At 42.6% G+C, this 16,489-nt stretch overlaps 2 protein-coding genes across 2 annotated transcripts in view; one reads left to right on the top strand and one right to left on the bottom strand.

The window, feature by feature from the left end:
- Positions 1 to 120: 120 nt before the first annotated feature.
- Positions 121 to 8,143, top strand: LOC106577064 (gremlin-2). Its single transcript, XM_014154780.3, has 2 exons — positions 121 to 667; positions 6,688 to 8,143. Exon 2 carries the CDS (start codon positions 6,689 to 6,691, stop codon positions 7,241 to 7,243), a length of 555 nt encoding a protein of 184 aa, XP_014010255.1. The 5' UTR covers positions 121 to 667; position 6,688; the 3' UTR covers positions 7,244 to 8,143.
- fmn2a (formin 2a) overlaps positions 8,114 to 16,489 on the bottom strand; it is a 43,723-nt gene continuing 35,347 nt past the window's right edge. Inside the window, exons 14-17 of the mRNA XM_082965460.1 lie at positions 14,206 to 14,257; positions 12,591 to 12,740; positions 9,622 to 9,703; positions 8,114 to 9,209 (exon numbers count right to left, since the gene is read on the bottom strand). Coding sequence (XP_082821586.1) covers positions 9,183 to 9,209; positions 9,622 to 9,703; positions 12,591 to 12,740; positions 14,206 to 14,257 — 311 coding nt within the window. The 3' untranslated portion in view covers positions 8,114 to 9,182. The remainder of the gene's footprint in view (positions 9,210 to 9,621; positions 9,704 to 12,590; positions 12,741 to 14,205; positions 14,258 to 16,489) is intronic.

Here is a 16,489-nt window from a genome sequence, read left to right as displayed (position 1 = left end):
AGAGAGATTAGTATGAAAGTGAGGGAGAGACAGGGAAAGTGAGGGAGGAAATTGCGTGAAGGGGGCGATAGTGGGAGAGCAAAAGGGATTTGGGGTTTCAGAGTACGAGAGGGAGTGATAGAGTGAAGAAGGGAAGAGGGAGTGAGCAAGACTGACAGGGGATTCCAAGAGTGGAGAGTCAGCAGTGAGTATGTTTGTGGAAAGAGGAGGGAGGATAAGTATGCAGAGAAACAGAGAGGGTATGGGAGAGAGGTGAGGCTTGGTTTGATTCATGTTGTGATCAGAGCCAATAGAAAGCCCCCTTCTATGTCTAGGGGGAAGCAGAAGTGAGACTCCAAACCCAGCTGGAAACACACAGAGACACTGAACTAGAATACTGAGACACAGAAACCCAATGGCATAGAAAGACATATTACAAAGAGAGGAGAAAGAGATATATACATATTTTGAGATAAATATGGATTATTAATAAACTCAAAGATACAGACTCAGTGGAGAGAAACAGGACCACAGACCTTGGGACACTCAGCTGAAAGTCCACCTCAGGAACCCCTGCTGTTCCAATGGAAACCAACACCAGGATTCCCTCTACAGGACCAGTAAGGGTGGACAGCTACCCCTAACTGAGACAGGATCACCCCACTGTCCTGGGACACTGTGGCAAGAGGTACAGTCACTGTCTTCCTCCTTCTTCATACAGTAGTCTTGGTGGCTGGTCAGTTATTCAGGCTGGAGAGCAACAGGTTTAGAGGGTGAGATTCAATCACAGGAAGCATTTTCCTGAATATTTATGGAAGTGAGTGCTTTCAGTGAGTTAATGGGTATGTGGGTGATTGTTGATTTAGCTAATGAATGAAAGACTGTATTAGTGATAAATTATTTGGCGTGTGTAGGTGTGGGAGAAGCTATAGCATTAAGGTACGAATGTAACTTTGTGTCACAGTGTAAATCCATCAGTGTGTAAGAGAGACTGTAGCCTTGTTTATACCTGGTGCTAACATGGGTCCTTTGTCCTGATCTTGTCTACATTCTGATTGTGCCCACGTTTCCAGAAATGTGTCTACACATGGTATTAAAATGTGTCTGTTATCCATCCACTGTCTGCATTGTGACCAGATTTCCTGGTCCCTTCCTTTACACACATTTGACAGATATTCTTTCAAAATAATATGTATTTATTGTAAGATACATATTGATGTAATCAGTCAATAGTGCCACCTGTCAATGCTTTCAGAGAGCGGAATAATAATGATTTAAATGGCTTCTCTGTCCAGATCTGTCTACACTTGTAAGATATCCAGACACCATGCATGTCTGACTACCTCTGGAGGTGGACAGGACGATCACAATCAGATCACGATGTGTCTTTTGATTGTCTACACCTGTCTAATAATGTGGGAACAATCAGAATGTGGAAAATATCAGGAATAATTATGCAAGTTAGAAGCAGGTATTAACGGGACTTGTGAATATGTGAGAGACAGATGAATTACATGTGTGGGTGAGAGTTTGCGTGTGTAAGCGTTGTGTGAGTAGTGAGCTTGGCTTCTGATCCGATTCACCGCTCCGGTGACGGCTCCACCTTGGACTGATAGCTCTGATTCCAAAGAGGATTTAGGCAGGACACATCTTTGTCCTAATATAAACCCTTTGATATAAACCCTTCCCCACACTCTATTATTTCCAGTTTAATCCAAAGAGCTCTTAGTTAATTAATGTTAGATTTAAGTTTCCGAACACTGTGTGTTTGTAATATTGGAACAATGCATTTAGCATGCTATTCACCTGCTATTCGTTCAGGGTGGAAATCTAAGAAATGAAGGTGTGTCTACAGATGAATCATATTTTGATTTAATTCCTTCATAATTCCACCGCCTTTACAAGCAAAGGAACTCATGAATAACGTCGAGCGAACCTGCCGTTTCCAAGTGGAAAAAGCATTTACCTTGCGATTGAAACAACAACATTCTCGTTGCACTGCAATTTATAAGTGTTTAAGAGCTATTGTTAAGCGCTAAATGAGTATGAGTACACCCAAGCTGTAGGTTTCTTTTAGACCTGAATCTGCCGAGTTGATTTTTTGAATTTCTAATTTTTATTATACAATTTGTATCATATTAAATATTAGCCATTATCGGGAGACACCATCAGTAATACCCACATACATTTATAGCTGTCACTTTAGTGTTCGTTTTCTTCAATTTGTAGTTTACATTTTGCATCATTCCATTCCGTTGACCTTTCTTTTCTCTATCATGTCCAAGTTGTTCCTGAGGGTCGCTATTAGTGCATCATATTAGGATGACGTTGTGCAGTAATTTGGAACATGTAGCCTATTTGAATCATTATGGAACTCAGACCACACCTACTGTAGCAGGTTCAACCTGGAGCCTGGCGCACAGTTCACAACGACTGGACGGTTGATATATCATTATGGAACTCAGACCACACCTACTGTAGCAGGTTCAACCTGGAGCCTGGCGCACAGTTCACAACGACTGGACGGTTGATATATTCATTATGGAACTCAGACCACACCTACTGTAGCAGGTTCAACCTGGAGCCTGGCGCACAGTTCACAACGACTGGACGGTTGATATATCATTATGGAACTCAGACCACACCTACTGTAGCAGGTTCAACCTGGAGCCTGGCGCACAGTTCACAACGACTGGACGGTTGCTATACAGTTCCATGATTAGTGAGGATTAGGGTAGATTCATAGGATTATTATTCAACCCCTATTGGGGGGTCAGGTGCTTTCGGAAGATGGGTAGGGACTCTGCTGTCCTAGCTTAACCGGGAAACTAGTTCCACCATTGATCCACCATTGAGGTTCCAGGACAGAGAAGAGCTTGGACTGGGCTGAGCGTAGGGTTGGGAGGGCCAAGAGACCAGAGGTGGCAGAAATACTGTGTACCTAATTAAAGATACACAGTATTTAAAGGGATGGCTTACGATACATGTACTGAAAACCCTATTGAATGAAAACTCCTATAGAAAATGTGTTGACAAGCAATTGGGAGTGTTTTCAGCAGTTGAATTACATTTATCCAGCGAGCGCAAGGGAACAACGCCTGCAAAGCCCGTTACTCAACTTCATAAGGTAATACCAATGGGTGAGAAGTGGGTAGAAAAGGCGTGCGTAAGAAAGGCGTAATTTCCTAAATTAGAATCGGGCCCTATGTGAGCCACGTTACAATTCCCACCATGTGAGTTAACCCTATTGGTGTGATGTGTAGGGTGTTAGTCTTTCAGGCCAGCAAGCCGGGTTTACTTCCCTGCCCGGTCATTCTCTACAATATGTTGCTCTCACTCTGTGTGTGTACTGTTAAGTGCGGGGTAAATATCTCTACTAATACTGAGGGGGATGGAGAGCAAAGTTCCTCTCCTAACTGCTGGAGACTTGGAGACCAGTAGAGCATCTCTCAGCTGGCAGTAATTATGAAAATTGATTGTGGTGACAAATGGCTGTCCAAACAGCTCAGGGGCATGTTGGCGTTGGACACATTCAACCAAGCTCCTCAAAATGGACATTTTTACAGTTAATGAGCCAGAAGAGGCCAGTTTGGGGAAATGCAAGCCACAAATGAAGATAATGGCATCTAATGTAATTGCCTTCATGTAAAAACAGAGTTTTGTTTTCTGTGTGTGAGCTTTGGCCTGTTGAATTGAATACAATAATTGACGTCAGTTATCCTGTTCTTGTCATTGCTAACAATTTATCTCAGGGCCCATGTGGAAGGTACTGCTTTGAGCTTATTGACTGAATAATTAGTGGATTGCATTATTGAAGAACCCTTGACCTAACATGGTTGATCTGCTAAGATAGAGGCGCTGGTACTTTGGTGCAGACGGAAAGTTCATCCAAGTGTAGCCGCCACTGCGGTCAGTAAAGCTCAAGTTGCCATTGGCAATTCTTACTCTGGGAGATGGCTATCCCAGTTTTGTTTTTGGAGTCCATTATTTGTAGACCTGAGGTCTGAGACGGTTCATTCAAGCGTATAGAGCCTGGTATTTGTGGTTGTGATATAACATGCAGTGGCCCTGTAAGTGGACAGATAGCATGGTCCAGTTCAGCTCGGCCTCACCGATAATACAAAAACCACGGTCTCCCCCCGGCTCAGACTCCATGATGATTGGTGAGAGAGAGAGTCAGGGGGGTGGATGAGGGGGGCCGCAAGCAGTAAAGTCAGGGCTAAAGAGTTTGTTTTGTTTTCCAACAGTCTCTCTGTACACTATCATTATCCCCCCACTTCCCCCCCAACCTCTAAACCGCAATTTGTCTTGCTGGGAGATTAATGGCGATAGCTGGCAGGGTCGTCTGTATCATACTTAGGCAAAGTTTGGAAGTGGAGAAGGACTGAAGCACTGACTGTATAACATATTTGTCATCTGCTGTGTACACAGTCAGGATATACCTCCAACCCCTAGGGCCTTTAAACTCACCAGACCTGGGCTAGTCTTCTTAACTAATGAAGGGGAAATAGAGAGGGAAAACTTTGCAGGAAGCCCACTGTGTTGGATTGAGTTCATCCATTCTGATCAGTAGTCACTGGACATTTTTGGGGACAAATGCATTTGTTTAACTGGTGAGTAGATCATTGAATGATGGAGGAGGGTCATGACATTGAGATGCAGTGGGGACAGAAGGAAACATCATCATTACGTTTGACACTGTGTGGTCAAGTGTGTGTGTGTAAGAGATGTGTCCTTATGATAGAGTTGAGCCAGACTTAGTCGTGCGTAACTTGAACTTTCACAGAAATCTCCTACTGACATCAATGCATGAATTATGTAAACATTCTTATCACACATCAGTTGCTCTGGAAGACACTGAAGAGGTGAAGTTTAACTCCCCCTTGTCCTTCTCATGACCACCATCATCCACCATCCATTCAGTCCTCTTCTCTAAACCCTCCACCATCCGCATAGTTCCTGGGTATACCAGTACCTAGCCCTTCACCATCCTCATGGTTCCTGGGTATACCAGTACCTAGCCCTCCACCATCCTCATAGTTCCTTAGTACCTAGCCCTCCACCATCCTCATGGTTCCTCAGTACCTAGCCCTCCACCATCCTCATGGTTGCTGGGTATACCAGTACCTAGCCCTTCACCATCCTCATGGTTCCTGGGTATACCAGTACCTAGCCCTCCACCATCCTCATGGTTGCTGGGTATACCAGTACCTAGCCCTCCACCATCCTCATGGTTGCTGGGTATACCAGTACCTAGCCCTCCACCATCCTCATGGTTGCTGGGTATACCAGTACCTAGCCCTCCACCATCCTTATGGTTGCTGGGTATACCAGTACCTAGCCCTCCACCATCCTCATGGTTGCTGGGTATACCAGTACCTAGCCCTCCACCATCCTCATGGTTGCTGGGTATACCAGTACCTAGCCCTCCACCATCCTTATGGTTGCTGGGTATACCAGTACCTAGCCCTCCACCATCCTCATGGTTCCTGGCTCGGCTGTTCTATACTTCATTACTTTCTGGTCATAGACACAGCTGCCCAATAGATTACTGTGAACATTGGGACAGTTTCATTGAGACAGAAAGGTTAACAGGGCAGAGCGCCATGACCCAGGGTCAAGAGCAGAAACTAAACAGAGACAGAAACCCAAAGTGGATCATGATAAAGTCATTGTCCCACGTCCAGGAAATGGAGAAGGGATGCACAATTTGCACAGCAAAGAAGTCTTTCAGGGAATTGGAGCTGCCAATGGCTTTGGAGGGCTTTTGGTCCGCTATCAGAATTCTTACTTTATACTGTATATGCAATTCAAGTACAACATCTGTTGCAAAGATTTTTGAGTGATTGACAAATTGTACTGGCATTAATACAGATACATACCAGTAATTTTCTTTCCCAACAAAGGTATTCAACTTAAAGCATACTTCCTTTTCCCAGGAGAAATCAGAAAGACAAATTCTAAAGAACTTTTTTTGGGGATTACATTGTGAATTGTATGTGTGTGTGAGTGTTTATGCATGTGTTTATGTGTGTTTATGGAGAGTTTCATCTCGGTCTCACATCTGCCAGTCGGCAGTGTGGAGAGAGACACAGACAGAGCAGTTTATAGTGCTCATAGGGCTTAGGGCTTGGTCACAGAGTGGGAATGGAGACCCACAGGGTACTCTTCTCCTCCCCTAATAACATTCAGATGGGCCTGCTAATGCATGTTTACATATCTGCGGCATAGTTCATGACTAGAGTAAGCAAAGCCCTAATTATTTTACCCGGCGACGAGACCAATAAAATCAACTTCCTTTTCTCGTTATGGGTATTTAAGGGTTTCCTTTGATGGCAAGACATGTTTATTTTTGGAAGAGTTCTGTAGCTGAGAAGAAAGCAAATATAAGTATTGACACAGACGTTGACAAGATGATCGATTGATTAACTCAATGATGCCTTAAAGGGCTGAGTGAAGAGGAGGGGGAAGTTCAATATGACATGTGAACATTCACACACATACATAGGCTAAACACCAAAGCATATGCACACAGACGGAGTGCTGTTACACTGGAATAGCTTCAGGATTGAGACATAACCAGTAGACTCAACCTCGCTACATTCTTAAACCAATACATTCTGGTCACAGTATAGTCACTGTTTATGTACAAAGCTCAATCTTAGTTTTGTACTACTGAAACTAACCTTTCTGTCTAATTTTCCCAAGAATGTTTTGCAGAATCACTCTCCCGGTCCTACTGGCTGGGGTGCTCTGCGTTGCCACCGACACCAGGAAGCCCCGCCCGCAGGGCTCCATCCCCTCACTTTTCAAGACCAAAGGCAACCTGTCGGAGCGTCAGCGCCTGTTGCCGCGGAAACCCGAAGTCCTTTCGTCAAGTCGGGAGGCCCTGGTGGTCACGGAGCGCCGGTACCTCCGACGTGACTGGTGCAAGACACAACCCCTCCGCCAGACAGTGAGCGAGGAGGGCTGTCGGAGTCGTACGGTGGTCAACCGCTTCTGCTATGGCCAGTGTAACTCCTTCTACATCCCCCGCCACATGAGCCCTAGCTCAAATCGAGGCCCGGGGTCCGGCCGGAAGAACCACAACAAGGCCCAAGAGCCCTTCCAGTCCTGTTCCTTCTGCAGGCCGCACCGCATCACCCAGCTCACTGTGCAGCTGGACTGTCCGGGGCTGCAACCAGCCTTTCGCCATCGCAAGGTGCAGCGTGTCAAACAGTGTCGCTGTATGTCGGTGGATGTGAGTGGTAACGGAAAACTGTGAGGAATTCTTTGGAACCAGACCATGACAGTCACCATGGACACTAATGTGACTGTGAAAGTGAACGTTAACATGAACATGAATAGCGTAGACATGACAGGGGACAAGCTAGTAGTACCTCTCCCCTATATTGGACTATTCTGCATTATCACTTTGTACACAGGTCTACTGGTCACACAAAATGAACCCTACAGGTACTGGTAGTGCAGAGTGGCCCTTCTATTAGCCCTTTGACTATATGGACAGCTATGGTGAAAACTACAAATTGCAGACATAAATGGATGCTTTGCACAACACCAACTGAAGCACAGACATGTTTCAGTTCAACACAGTCAGGCATATAAAACAACTGGGTCCTTTCGACTCTATACAAACTTGTAATATTACCTTACCATGGACTGATGGCCCCTTTCAGCTGGCCTTTGGGACATTTGGGACATATAAAACCATAAACACAGCACCAAGTTCTAGACTGAAAGCAGAGCTCTTAAGCTGTCTATGGCATGCTGTGGACTGGGCTTACCTGGGGAACTGTCCAGCCAATAGGGCTTCAGACTGAGAAAAAAGAACCTCGTCGGTCTAAGTATCTGCCTATGGATTTAAGAGCCACCTGTGAAATAATTCACACAAATATCAAGCTAGCCAGTAAAGAAATTATATTATTATTTTATGTATATCTGTTGTACGATAAATATATATGTATATGTCAAAGGATAAGTAGTTATAAATATATATAAAATCTATTTCATGTGAAACATCTGTGTGGTCTGAATGCAAACAATGTTGTGGCATTAAAGGATCTGGTTGACCAATGATGGTTGAGAAGAATAGGCTCAACAACTATTCAGATAAAGACTTTCAGGATGATTCATCTTCAATAAATAGCATTTTATCAGGAACAAAGGCGTTATTGCAGTCACCAACAGCTCTACAAGGCTCATACAGAACATAGAACAGGAAAACAATTCAAACATACAAATCATACAGGATATGTCACATACAGATTGCATATCATTTTACATGTAATGTGGATAAGGTCATTTTTTTAAGTTGTATTTTACATCAGTATTACTCACTGAATAATATTATTTCAATATGTAGCTATGGTTCCACAATAAAAAACAATAGAGGATGATGTGAAATCCTCATGACCTACTAAATACCTTGGTACTAAATACCTTGGTACTAAATACCTTAGCAGCTAAACTCAAGTCATGGTTATGTTCATGATTTATTGCATAAACTACAACTGTACATCACGTATCATCCTTCTATGAAACTACAGTGTATGATAAACTGATGATTGTCACAATGCAAGTTTTCACTAAGCAGGTCTGGTTTCCATACAGGTTGTATTGTAATGTAGATTAATTGAATTGGCTCATTTGTCATTAACTAGCTCAGTGTGCTATAAAGGCACTTGACTTGCTGTCTGGTAAGCAAATATATATACAAGCTCACTCTTGTACTGCTTTTTATACTGGAAGGCAGTGCAGGGATGGATAGAAATGGCTTATTGAAACATGATTGTCTTAACTGGTATCTTCTATCAAATGCTACAGGGGAAAGGCTGGATACCACAAGATGTGTTTCGCACTGTAAAACGATGCATTTCTCATTAAAATGGCATCTGTCCAAAAATAATTAACTGTTTAATTAATTCTACAATACTTACTTTGGATAGCACAATACTTTCTTTGGACTTGGGAGAAATCTCTCATTGACAGATAGCGCCAAAGCATGGTACTGTGTTTATATCAAACTTTCCAACAACCTGTTGGGCATACTTACACGTATAACCAGTTGGATGACAGAAATAAACTATTAAAAAAAGAAAAGAACATAACATATTTTTAAATACAATAGCTAAAAAGACATATCAGATTGTGTTGATCTCACTTGTGCAAACTTTTCCTGGGTAAGATTTCTCCAGTCCATTGGCTCAGATCTTCTGACCGAGTTTGGCTTTCTGTGGAATAAAAACAGATGGAAGTGAGTTTCAGACATTACAATGGGGCACATAAATGAATTCACCCCCGCATTTTGACACTAAAATAAAGTGGTGACGGGGGTTGGAGGGGAGATTTATACAGAGATTTTAAAAACGAGGAGTGAGAAAAGGGAAAATACAGATGTAGGATCTTAATTTGATCACTCCTTTGTTGAGAATTTTCCATGCAGATGAGCTTCGTGATTTACATAAATCGACTGACTATTCATTAAAATCCTATTGCTGCAGGATTATTTTCTGTGACGGTAAAGGTCAAATTAAGTTCCTACATCTGTATTTTATGAGGAATAAGGAGATAGAAAATATACAGAAAGTGGTTAGGAGAAAAGGATTTAGGAAAAAGGAAAAAAGAGACTGAAAGAAAACTCACTATTCCAGAGGACTGTTTGGGTTTGACGCTGTATGAGACCTTCTCTCTGGCTTGTTTGAAAACCTCCTCTGCCGTTTTCAGTCTGAAAAGACACCACTAGTTTCAGCCATGCATTTGTAATATACACACGCTTGCATTTGAAATGTACCTTCTCCTAGAAATGGAGATAAGGTATGTTTGCAGTAGTAAAAGGTCAGGCAACTCAGCAGTGAGGTTTTCCAGGCAAGGTTTGGGTCTCTGCTGTTTATACAGGAGAAAGTTATGGGTGACTAGTTCCAAAGTTTTAAGAAGCCCCTTTCTGATCCACTGTGATGATAGAGACAGGTTTAAACCATTCAGTGGCCTGACTCTCAACACTGCACACTGTACAAAAATACATTCTAGACCAGTAAATTCATGTGTGTGCGTGCTTGTCCAAATTTGGTATGCCTTTGTAGTAAGTCAGGTTGAGGGGGGGGGCTCTACATTTCCCAATTGTCTAGATGGTGGTAGGCCAAATAGGTCATGATTACAACTTTGTTTTAATCATTTCCCGCAAATTAAAAAAACACAAGACATTACTTTTTATTTTTACAAATACATATCACAATGTAATCTACATCCAGCAGAACGAAACAATTAGCGTTTGTTGACTTTTCAAATGTTATCTTCAAAACCATCAAACCACTGGAAGCTAACAGAATCGCTCATGTGTTCTTTTCATTATTGGGGTTATGGAACCGATCTGGGTCGTTTCAACCCTTCTCTTTCTTATCTTGTCTATGAATTTGAATGACTTTGATAGGATCTAATAGTGAACATGTGATGCATGCTATTGAAAACTCATGTTTGGGGATCATTCATTCCAACACTGAAGATTCAACACTCATCTATGGCAACTCCTGACTTTCTGCTTGATATTGACCTCACAGGGTAGGTTCAATAGAAATATGAGTATATCGATATGAATCAAAATGTAAGTTTGTCTGATCCATTTCCCATCTACTTACATAAAACATGTACTGCATTCTGGGATTAATGGTATTCGGTTGCTTCAGCATCCTTGGTTGTTACAACACACAGCATTCTCTATTGTTTCAAGGGGAGTCGAAAAGCTCAAGGTGCACTACATTTGACCTCAGTCAAGGTGCTTTATTCTTCACATTAAGCTGACATGACTTCACTTGGCTTGTCAAGGTAATGTGCTTGGTGTGCTTGAAGGTGAATGTGAAACAGTAGGTTCATTGTGTTCCAGGGAGATATATAGTGCCTTCGGGAAAAGTATTCAGACCTTATTCTAAAATTGATTAAATCGTTTTTTTTGTCATTAATCTACACACAATACCCCATAATGTCAAAGCAAAAATAGGTTTTTAGAAATGTTTGCTAATTTATTAAAAGTGAAAACTGAAATATGACATTTACATAAGTTTTCAGACCCTTTACTCAGTACTTTGTTGAAGCATCTTTGGCAGCGATTACAGAATCGAGTCTTCTTGGGTATGACGCTACAAGCTTGGCACACCTGTATTTGGGGAGTTTCTCCCATTATTCTCTGCAGATCCTCTCAAGCTGTCAGGTTGGACGGGGAGCGTTGCTTCACAGCTATTCTCAGGTATCTCCACAGATGTTTGATCGGGTTCAAGCCCATGCTCTGGTTGGGCCACTCAAGGACATTCAGAAACTTGTCGAGAAATCACTCCTGCATTGTCTTGTCTGTGTGCTTAGGGTCATTGTCCTTCGGCCCAGTCTGATGTCCTGAGAGCTCAGGTTTTCATCAAGGATCCCTCTGTACTTTTCTCCATTCATATTTCCTTCGATCTTGACTAGTCTCCCTGTCCCTGCCGCTGAAAAACATCCCTACAGCATGATGCTGCCACCACCATGCTTCACCGTAGGGATGGTGCCAGGTTTCCTCGAGACGTGACGCTTGGCATTCAGGCCAAAGAGTTCAATCTTGGTTTCATCAGACCAGAGAATATTGTCATCTCATGGTCTGAGAGTCTTTAGGTGCCTTTTGGCAAACTACATGCGGGCTGTTATGTGCCTTTTACTGAGGAGTGGCTTCCATCTGGCCACTCTACCATAAAGGCCTGATTGGTGGAGTGCTGCAGAGATGGATGTCCTTCTGGAAGGTTCTCCCATCTCCAAAGAGGAACTCTAGAGCTCAGTCAGAGTGACCATTGGGTTCTTAATCGTCTCCCTGACCAAGGCCCTTCTCCCCCGATTTATGAGTTTGACCGGGCGGCCAGCTCTAGGAAGAGCCTTGGTGGTTCCAAACTCCTTACATTTAAGAATGATGGAGGCCGCTGTGTTCTTGGTGACCTTCAATACTGCAGACATGTCCCCATCCAACCTGACAGAGCTTGAGAGGATCTGCAGAGAATAATGGGAGAAACTCCCGAAATACAGGTGTGCCAAGCTTGTAGCATCCATTATAAATACAATACAAATGCACAATCCTGTCTCGGAGCTCTACGGACAATTCCTTCGACCTCATGGCTTGGTTTTTGCTCTGACATGCACTGTCAACTGTGGGACCTGATATAGACAGGTGGGTCTCTTTCCAAATCCTGTCCAATCAATTGAATTTACCACAGGTGGACTCCAATCAAATTGTAGAAACATCTCAAGGATGATCAATGGAAACAGGATGCACCTGAGCTCAATTTCGAGTCTAATAGCAAAGGGTAAATAATGTTTTTTATTTTTAATAAATGTGCAAACATTTCTAAAAACCTGTTTTTGCTTTGTCTTATGGTGTATTGTGTGTAGATTGCTGAGGATTTTCTTTTCTAATCCATTTTAGAATAAGGCTGTAATGTAATAAAATGTGGAAAAAGTCGATCTGTGGTAGGTCTGTAGAAGTTCAGAACATAGATTGTACAACCCTCCCCAAAGTAAAACCCAGCAAAGAGTGGCTTTCATTGAATAGGACGGACTCAACACACATAAAAGAACTGCAAAACACCGCTTGCACCAATCCTTACCGTTCCTGTAACCTCAGTTTGTTTTCCTTCTTCCAAAGATCTTTGAAATCAGTGGAGAACTCATGCCACACAGAAAACAGCGTGTTGGGAGAGACTTCCTTCTCGCCTGCCTTGGCCTTGACTGAAAAGAACACGCTCAGCTCCAAAAAACTGAGGATAGAGAGAACAAAAACATTACATCAAACCCAAAACTCCCAAATTACAATAGTAGATTACAGAAACACTAAGTTATTGTGAAACCTGTAGGCTTATAATAAATATGTGAAATGTGAAAGTTAATCTTAGAAAAATAAGAGCATTTCAGAAAAACACTTGATATGGAAGTATGCTAAGTAAAGGTGACTGGGCATTTCAGAACACAAAGAAATACTAGAATGTATTAGCTGGCACAATCACATTCTTTCCTAAGTCAATAACATAAAGTGATATTCTCCCTCCACACATAACATTCCAGATGAAAAGGTTATAAACCCTTTAAAGGGAATGAATCTCACTGTGCTCAAGTCTCAGAGACAAACACATAAAGGGAGAGAGAGAGAGACAAACACATAAATAAAAGGAGAGCGAGAGCCAAACACATAAAGAAAGGAAGAGAGAGAGAGAGCGAGAGAGAGACAAACACATAACGTGAGAGAGAGAGACAAACACAAAGAAAAGGAGAGAGACAGAGAGAGACAACACATAAAGAAAGGGAGAGAGAGAGACAAACACGTAAAGAAAGGGAGAGAGACAAACACGTAAAGAAAGGGAGAGAGAGAGACAAACACGTAAAGAAAGGGAGAGAGAGAGACAAACACGTAAAGAAAGGGAGAGAGAGAGACAAACACATAAAGAAAGCGAGAGAGAGAGAGACAAACACGTAAAGAAAGGGAGAGAGAGAGAGACAAACACGTAAAGAAAGCGAGAGAGAGAGACAAACACGTAAAGAAAGGGAGAGAGAGAGACAAACACGTAAAGAAAGGGAGAGAGAGAGACAAACACATAAAGAAAGCGAGAGAGAGAGAGACAAACACGTAAAGAAAGGGAGAGAGAGAGACAAACACGTAAAGAAAGGGAGAGAGAGAGACAAACACATAAAGAAAGCGAGAGAGAGAGAGACAAACACGTAAAGAAAGCGAGAGAGAGAGACAAACACGTAAAGAAAGGGAGAGAGAGAGACAAACACGTAAAGAAAGGGAGAGAGAGAGACAAACACAAAGAAAGCGAGAGAGAGAGAGACAAACAGGAGAGAAAGATAAATAGAGGAAGAGAGAGCACACGTGAAAGTGACAAATGCCCTGGCTTTGTGCTTGATCAATACCCGGGAGTTTGGAGGGAACACATTCCTGCCTATTGTTAACAGAAGCCTGGAGCCAACGCTGTTTACTCTGTCTCTGCTTGGATAAACAACCCAGACACTGGACGCCTTCAGTCCATCACAGGACCCGCAGTAAAGGCCATCTATAGGTAGAGGTACATGTTCCATGTAGCCTGGGTATCTAAACATTGATGAAGCGCAGTAAAGAGTGAACTTAACTGATCATTTTGTAAGCTGTTGTTACAAAATGATCATTGTCACAATGTTATCATACTGAAGCTCTAACAGCTGATAAAATATAATCAGGTGTATTCTTACATCTTATGAGTGTTCTCTAGTTGTGTTTCTTGTGCCTCCAGATCAGTTTTTGCTGTGAGAGAAAAAATAGTCAGAATATAGGCATAACAAGCCACTCAACAGGACAACATCATACAGTAGGCAAAGTTCAGCAGTAATGGATCATTACATAAACATGTGGCACTCCATCCCATGAGCTACTGTAGTTACCAGTTCAGTTACTATGGACAACATGAAGATACATTCCGGTGATGATAACAATGCGGCCAGTTACACATAAGCCATAAACAGGGTTTAATTATTAGTATTGATAAATACACTACACAAGTATGTGGACACCCCTTCAAATTAGTGGATTCTGCTATTTCAGTCACACCCATTGCTGACAGGTGTATAAAATTGAGCACACCGCCATAGACAAACATTGGCAGTAGAATGACCCGTACTGAAGAGCTCAGTGACTTTCAACGACTGTCCCCGGTTGCAACACTCACTACCGAGTTCTAAACTGCCTCTGGAAGCAACATCACCACAAGAACCGTTCATTGGAAGCTTCATGAAATGGGTTTCCATGGCCAAGCAGCCGTGCACACAAGCCTAAGATCACCATGCGCAACGCAAAGCGTCGGCTGGAGTGGTGTAAAGCTCGCCGCCATTGGACTCTGGAGCAGTGGAAGCAGTTCCCTGGAGTGATGAATTACGCTTCACCATCTGGCAGTCCGATGGATGAGTTTGGTGGATGCAAGGAGAACGCTACCTACCCCAATGCATAGTGCCAACTGTAAAATTTGGTGAAGGAATAATGGTCTGGGGCTGTTTTTCATGGTTCGGGCTAGGCCCCTTAGTTCCAGTGAAGGGAAATCTTAACGCTACAGCATACAATGACTTTCTAGACGATTCTGTGCTTTCAACTTTTTGTCAACAGTTTGGGATAAGCCCTTTCCTGTTTCAGCATGACAATGCCCCCGTGCACGAAGCGAGGTCCATACAGAAACATTTTGTCGCTGTAGAAGAACTTGACTGGCCTGCACAGAGCTCTGACCTCAACACCATCGAACATCTTTGGGATGAATTGGAACACCAACTGCGAGCCAGGCCTAATTTCCCAACTTCAGTGCCCGACCTCACTAATTCTCTTGTGGCTGAATGGAAGCAATGTTCCAGCATCTAGTGGAAATCCTTCCCAGAATAGTGGAGGCTGTTATAGCAGCAAAAGGGGGAACCAACTCCATATTAATGCCCATGATTTTGGAATGAGATGTTAGACGTCCACATACTGTTGTCCATGTAGTGTAGCTTATACAATTTCTCATACAGGCGGAATGACTGGGTTTCCCCTGTATAGACAGTTTACACAGGATTTCACACATCAACATTAATAACACATGCTGTCATTTTCAGGGTTAGTTCATGTAATTGAGTGTTGAACTGACTGCGGTGGCACCACTGACAAATGAACACCATGGTTTTCAAGGCAAGTGTTCTTTGTGTACATTTAGTATTAATGAGTTCAGGGAATTATTGTGAAATATCATGAAACTCAGAGGAATTCCAGAAGATATCCTTAACCTTAGGAGGATTTTTCATAATTCTCTCTCCTTCCACCCTATAAACAAAGATGTTGATTCGACGTACAATTGTACGGCAACCAGCTGCAATAGGATTGTGAGTTTGCAAAATAATAATGTGTTGAGCAAACTCACAACAAAAAGTTTGTGTATGAAAACTCACAATCCTATTGCAGCTGGTTGCCTTACAAATGTACAATGAATCAACATCTTATAAAAAAAATGTTTATGTCGAGTGCAGTTCATTTTCATTGAGATATTGAGGAAGTCTGTGATACTGTAACCAAGGTGTTCTGGTGAACCAGTCTTTGTCTGAGACCTGACTTGCATTAGCTCCCTGAGAAAATGCCTATAGGCCAACGTTTTAGTTGAGTGGGCTAACACGGTCTTGTAGTACAGTATGCAGACGAGGATGTCAAAGCGAAGGTGACCTGTACCTTAGGTGGTTTGGTGAACCACGCTTGCTCTTGGACTGACAACAGTCTTGTGGCATGCATGCGACCCAGGTTCAAACCCAGCCAATCTCATCTGCGTGTTTCTCCAGGTATATTGCTTTCACACACAATCGTATACGGTAGATAGATACCATATAAGACATGTTGTTAGTAGCCTTCAAGGGCAGCTTCCCAATCCATAGCAACCTAAAACCTCTTCATAGCCTCTTCATAGCCTTCCAAGACATCCACTAAAGTAGACGGGTAGGAATCTTTCTTGGCATGGATCTTCGGCCTGTCTTT

The sequence above is a fragment of the Salmo salar genome, chromosome 18, assembly GCF_965601325.2.
Source record: "Salmo salar chromosome 18, fSalSal1, whole genome shotgun sequence".
NCBI classification, from domain to species: Eukaryota; Metazoa; Chordata; class Actinopteri; order Salmoniformes; family Salmonidae; genus Salmo; species Salmo salar.
Note: the sequence above shows the minus strand (reverse complement) of the source record. Positions and strands in the feature narration are given on the sequence as shown.

What these genes read in the sequence shown, in the direction of transcription:
- LOC106577064 (XM_014154780.3), top strand. Translation starts at nt 6,689, where the DNA reads ATGTTTTGCAGAATCACTCTCCCGGTCCTACTGGCTGGGGTGCTCTGC.